Here is a 6,633-nt window from a genome sequence, read left to right on the forward strand (position 1 = left end):
CCTCGGAAGATGCGAGATCGCATCAGACGCCTATACTATGCACTTAGAAGTCTGGAGATACCTGAGCCTCGTGTATCAGTGCTTAAGCTTGGACCGATAACGAAGCCTAGATGGTACCAAAAGCATGCGGGCCTTATATATCGCAGCAAATATCTTCCACCATGGCCTCGAGGCGAGACTAAACGGCGAAGGATGCGCTTTCTATCAGTGGGAAGTTCGATGATGACCCGGGTTTAACTTGGTTGCGATATTGTACTTCAAATTCCCTTATGTGGCACGCTCTGTGAGACCACCACGCGAAGACTAAAATACCCAGTCTTCCGGATCAAAATCCCCAGGTCTGTATCCGCCATTATCCCTGAAAATCTGCACCATTTTGAATGCCTTCTTCGCGATTCTCTCAATATCCTCGGGTGGGATGTATGTAAGAGAACGGGCCGAGTCAATGAGAACTTGCGGCGAGTCGATGGAATCCTCGTCAATGTATTCGCCATAGAAGGAGACACACCCTAGGCCGTGCTTAGAGTCAGCCTGCAGGAGTGTATAGCGCGGAGAGGAACGTACGAGAGCGCCAGATGCGTAATCTAATAGCGAGATCCCAGAGCTCTGGGCACCCGAAAAGGGCACGTGGTGGGGCGGGGGCACCTTCGACAATCTCGAGCTCACGCCGACATTTGTGCTTCTCGGCGTATTCGAAGTCGACAATCCGGGGCTTGCCGTTGGGAGTGGACGTAAATAAAATGTTGTCATCGTTGACATCGTTGTGCATCACCCCAGCGAGGTGAATCTCGGCTACAGAACGCAGAACGTCCAGCCTAAATATGGTAACGTTGAGTGGCCAGCGGGGATAAGTGGATCTAATGGGAAGTCAGGACTCACCGGGCGTCCATGTCAAGGGACAACAGGCCGTCTTCGGCAGGTTCGCTGGCATACTCGAGCACAAGGCAAAGAATAGGGTCGCCATTCTTGTGTTGTTAAAGTGCGACTGAACTCTTGCTTTATTCTGTGCTACAGGGCCAGTATATATACATGTGAGCCAGGACCTCTAATACCGCTATAAGACCTATGGTACTGTGAGCGTAAGCATGTATACTAAGCATGAGTAATCAGATATCGTATTACTACAAGATAATAGAGGGATCATGTGATGATATCCCCATTAGTCCGTACAGGGCAATGACGTAATCGCCCAGTTCTGACACTCCCACTCGACTAGTTATTGCCTAATCTACTGAAGACCAAGCCGAAGCATAGACCGGAAGCGCTCGAATTTCGTTGCACCAAGTGGTTTCGTCAATGTGTCGGCGATCATTTCGTCTGTACTGACGTAGACTATATCCACTCGTTTTTCTTCTACATATTCGCGTATGAGGTGATATTGAATGTCGACGTGCTTGAGCCTTCGGTCGTGAGCGGGATTGACTGCGAGAAAGATTCCTCCTTGGTTGTCTGCTACCAAAGGTGGTGGTGCAGTAGGAAAGTAACCTAACTCTTTTTGAAGTGACGTTAGCCAGGCTAGCTCAGAGCATGCCTCTGAGAGTGCCATGTATTTGGCTTCCGTCGAGGATCTTGCCACTGTCTTCTGCATCCGAGATGCCCATGTGACTGCTCCATCAGCCATCAAGAAAACAAAACCAGTTGTTGATCACCGGTTATCCCGATTTTTGCCCCAATCTGCGTCTGAATACCCTATCAAACTGGACTGATTTGAGCCAGAGTACCGGATAGGATACTCGGTGGTATGACGGAGATACCGGAAGATGTGTTTCGTGGCTTCCACGTGCTGTGACGTAGGGTTTTGCATGTATTATGAGAGTCGTGTGACTCCCCAGGCGATGTCGGATCATGAACCAATCATCAAATAGATGAGACTACCAATCATAGACTGGTAGTGATGGCGAAGTGCGTCGGTAGCGGTATATGTTTCCGCAGCCTTCTCGAGATGTATGCCTTTGGGCAGCGGTGTGCGGCAAGGTTTTGAGTTGTGCATCTGGAACCGAGATAGGATTCCTTCTGTATACGACTGTTGGTCGATTTCCAGACACCTGTTGTTTCTATCACGAGTGATCTGCATTCCAAGGAATGTACTAGCGGTTCCAAGATCTCGCATTTGGAATTTCTCTGCAAGAACTTTCTTCACTCGTTGGATCTCGGGTAAACTTGGACCCATTGGTAGAAGGTCGTCGACGTAAACAATGAGGTAAACTTCGACTTTGTCGTGATGGTAAACATAAACACCAGCGTCTGAGCGCGTGTGCTTGAATCCATTTTTGAGTAGCGTAGTATGTAGCTTCTCGTTCCAGGTGCGTGAGGCTTGACTTAAGCCATAGATAGCCTTCTTCAATCGACACACCATCTTTTCTTGTCCTTTCTTCACAAAGCCTTCTGGTTGTTCCATGTAAATCTCCTCGTCAAGCTCGCCATACAGGAAGGCCGTTTTGATATCCATTGCCTCGATTTCCCAATCTTCGAGTGCAGCATGTGCGAGTAAGAAGCGTATAGCCTCATAACGTGCAATGGGAGAGAAGGTTTTCTGAAAATCTATCCCCCCTATCTGTGTGAATCCTTTGGCCACAAGACGTGCTTTGTAGCATCCGTCGGGCTTGATCACATAAACCCATTTGCATTTTACGATTCTCCGGTTGTTCGGTCTGTTGACCAGAATCCATGTAGAATTCTCCTCTTGAGACTTGAGTTCCTCTTTCATCGCGATCTCCCACTGTTTCGCATCTGGGCAAGACATTGCCTCGCGGTACGTAGTGGGGTCAGGCTGATGAGCATGACATATCCATTGGAATAAATTCCGACAGAGTTGATTGTCGACTTCCATTGGAGAGGCTTCACGTTGTTCACGTGCTTCTCGTTGTTCTCGTTGATCATGTTGGATATCACGTTCCTGTTGACGCCATGCTTCTGTGGGCGGGACGTCTCCATAGCTGTTATCGGGAACACGGCGTTGGCCTGCATTCTCGCGCTGTGGCCTGGCCGGGTGTGGCACAGGTTGTGGTTCGAGGTTCCATCGTTGCCTAATATCAGGAGCAGGTGGTGTTGCCTGACAAGATGGACCGGCTTGTCCGCTCTGACGAGGACGATATTGTTCTCTCTAAGGTGGAGGTTGTCCAGGAGGTGGACCGGGAACAAATGGTATCTCCGGATGTTCGTATGGTTCTGGAGTTGGGCTTCGATATTGTTCATAACGATCGGCTGGATCGTCATTGACTTCGTTATCATCTTCTTGTTGCGGTTCGTCTTGCCGCGGTTGTGGATGTACGTTGTCTGGGGGTTGATTATCAGGTGTGAAGTCATCCAAACTGGTAAGGTCCGGGTTCGGCAGGTCAGGTTGGACAGGTGGAATTGGATCTTGAGATGTTCCAGGCTCACGAGGCCTTTCATCTCGCTTGGGGAAGGAAGACTCATCGAAGGTGACGTCATGTGACACAACGATGGTCCGGGCAGTTGGATCCCAGAATCGGTAACCCTTTGTACCGATTTTGTACCTGACGAAGATCATGACTTTAGCTTTTGGCTGTAGCTTATTGACCCTCGCATCCTTATGTGTGTGGACGTAGGCTTTGCAGCCCCATACTCGAAAGTACGATACGTCCGGAACAGTGCCATTCCATTTAGTGATGGGCGGTTTCCATTGGTGACGGCGCAGAGGTTGTCGATTGTATATGTGTACTGCTGTTTCCGATGCTAGCTTCCAGAACCCAGACGTCATGCCAGCGTGATGTCGCATAGCTTCTGCCTTATTCTGAATGGTTTGTTGCCAGTGTTCTGCTCTGCTGTTCTGTTGTGGTGTTTGCGCCACTGATAGTTGACGCTCTATTCCGCGTTCTGCTAGGAAATTGTCAAATTCACGGCCTAAAAACTCCCCCCCACGGTTCGGACGTATAGCCTTGAGCTTGCGCTCGGCCTGTGTTTCCGCCCAAGCGACAAATTGCTTGAAGGCAGAGAAGGCATCAGACTTCCATTTCAGATATCAGACCAAACCAAATGAGGAATGGTTGTCGAGGGTGGTAAGGGCAAACTTGTTTCCATCGAGTGATAACGACGGATATTCGACAAGATCCATGTGAATTAAGTCGAGGGAATGATCCGCACGACTGTCAGACGCAGGAAATGCATTGCGACGAGACTTGCCGAATTCGCATCCATCACAGGGAGTATTCCTGGTTGGAGCCAAGATTTTATCCGGGACGCCCTTAACATTGCCAGGTAGTTGTATAACTGATTTCTTCCCGGCGTGTCCGAAGCGACGGTGCCACATAGTATACGGATCGTCGGATTTGACCGACATTAATGTTCCTGGCTTAATCTCACCGGTCCTAGTGAGGACTTCAGCTTCTAGCCAATATAAACCTGACGACTTTTCATATTCGCCCTCCATTAAAACTGTCCGCTGTGTTGGGTCTGACCCGCGGAGTAACTTAAACTTCTTGCCATCCATCTCAATACAGTGTCCGTTATTGAGTGGCATTCTGGGTGCAAAGAACCGTTCTGCTGCTTCCGGTACGTATAATACGGTTTCTAACTGGATATGCTGAATTCGTCCATCTGTGAGACGATGTTGCAGAGCGATTTCACCGTGACCTTTGATTTCGATAGTTTGACCTTTGCCAGCCGTGTGTGCATGACCTGGCTTAGGGAATTCATGATACCGAATAAAGTCAGTTTTGTGCGGTGTGACATGTGTCGTGCAACCGCTGTTGACCATCCACTTAGACTTGACACCCGTAGCATAAAGAGAAACAGAGATAGATTCTTCCTCGATCTTTGCTACTAGTGGTACATCGACAAGTCTAATAGTATTTACTGTCTGAGTGGTCGTCGCGGTATTGTCCTTTGCTTTGCCCTTTCCTTTTCCCTTTTTGCGCTTTCCGCCACCCTGCTGCTGCTGCTGCGTGTTGTTGCCGTTACCGGAACTCGAGCCAGAATTTGCCGGCTTTGTGTCCCAGTGCTGCTCCGTCATGTGATTCTTGCGATCACACTTCTCACATTTCTTGTCCAGGAGGGGCGCCTTCGAGACGCGCGCAATCTGAGTGCGGTTCGCGACGCGGCGCTGTTCCTCCTTGACGATCTTGGGCTTGATGAGTGCTGCTGTGAGCAGCGTAACATCAGTCTGCGTAGTGAGAATGGTACCAGCGATGGTCTGGTACGACTTGAGGAGAGCATTGATCATCAGCAGAGCAAGAAGCTGAGGTTTGACCTCTATTCCTGCCGCGTTGACCTGGTTGGACTGCTCTGTGAGCGCGTCGAGTTGCGGGCCGAGCACGTAGCTGTCAGAGAGCTGTGCACTGAACAGCTTCTGGAAGGCGACAAATGTGCCTACCGCTCCGGGTTTCTCGTAGCCAGCCTTGATCGCGGTCCATGCATCCAGGGCCAAGAACTTGACATCGATGAGATGACGAAGGTTCTGCGCGACGTAGAGCTGGATGATACCCAGCGCCTTGTCATTTTTCTCATCCCATGCAGCTTGGGCTGCAATTTCCGTAGCCATGGGTGTATCTGTCGCAGCTATCGGTCTAGCGAGATCAGGGACAGGAACGGTCGCCGTGGAGCCGTATTCCTAGATCAAGTACCAGACACCCTGGTAGCGCAAGAAGGCTCGGATCGCGTCGGACCACTTTTTATAGTTGGTACCATCGAATTGCGGAATGGTAGATGTGGCGAGCTTGGTAGGGTCAGAAGAGGATGACATTGTTATCGTGTACAAAGAGGAGGCAAGTGTATGCGTAGAGTTTTTCACGTTCCTTTGGTGTTAATCCGACGTCGTAAAAGAAGTCACTGAGATCGAGCTCGTATGATTCGGCTCGTGTTGCTCGAAGTGATTCCCAATCTTCTTCCAAGAATGCAAGATCATATAGCTGGTGTATAGGTCTATAATATAGATCTTCTGCAATATCTTCCTGGTCTAGGTAACAGGCGTATGACTTTGAATATGTGTCAGAGCTTGTGGGAAAGAAGATATGGATAACATCGTCGTCGTGGTTTGTTAACTCTGCTGACGCGTTATATGTCGGAGGTTGTTAGATGTAATTGAAGTAATGTGGGGTTAATAACAACTCGACGTATTGTTCGTGTGTTGTTAATGACTCCCACGGAGTTTCTACGTTGTCTATGATATTCAGTTGCTGTCTGAATTCTGCGACGGATTCCTGTTTTGTCTCTACAGTTTCAGGTACCGTATTTGTCTCCTGAGAGGTAATGGTTGTGTACGCTGTTGAGCAAACCACTTATCCCAGCTAAGCCAATTTAGCTGAGAGGTGGATAGAGTTGGGATTGGACGAAGGGACCAGTTAAACTACGACTCTTGTTGTCGCTTAAAATAAACACACAGTAGTCAGGTTTCCGAGTAGAACTTTCTTCTGATTGTTACAATAGCATTGTATACAAAGTATCTACTCGTTCTCGTAAAACCTAACCGCATCAAAATATCCGTTCACGTAAACTGCGCTGAGCGCTTGTACAATCCGGGCTTTGTTCTTGCGTAGCCCTTTGAACGAGATATCCCCTATTTCTCTGCACCCTAATTCCCACTTGTGCCACTCCTCGTATTTGACGACGTTACAGACATCCGCTAGACAGCGCTTGATGCGCGTGAGCTGTTCGATGAGTTGGCAGAGATTGCGG

General features: G+C 49.0%; 1 protein-coding gene across 1 annotated transcript; it reads right to left on the reverse strand.

Annotated features, from left to right (window-relative positions):
• Positions 1 to 303: 303 nt before the first annotated feature.
• On the reverse strand, positions 304 to 890 carry PHACADRAFT_197495 (uncharacterized protein; the record flags this gene model as incomplete). Its single annotated transcript, XM_007397705.1, has 3 exons — positions 304 to 509; positions 565 to 815; positions 880 to 890. The coding sequence occupies 3 exons, from the start codon at positions 888 to 890 to the stop codon at positions 304 to 306; spliced, it is 468 nt and encodes a 155-aa protein (XP_007397767.1).
• Between the last annotated feature and the right edge of the window lie 5,743 nt (positions 891 to 6,633).

The sequence above is a fragment of the Phanerochaete carnosa genome, assembly GCF_000300595.1.
Source record: "Phanerochaete carnosa HHB-10118-sp unplaced genomic scaffold PHACAscaffold_7, whole genome shotgun sequence".
Lineage (NCBI taxonomy): Eukaryota > Fungi > Basidiomycota > Agaricomycetes > Polyporales > Phanerochaetaceae > Phanerochaete > Phanerochaete carnosa.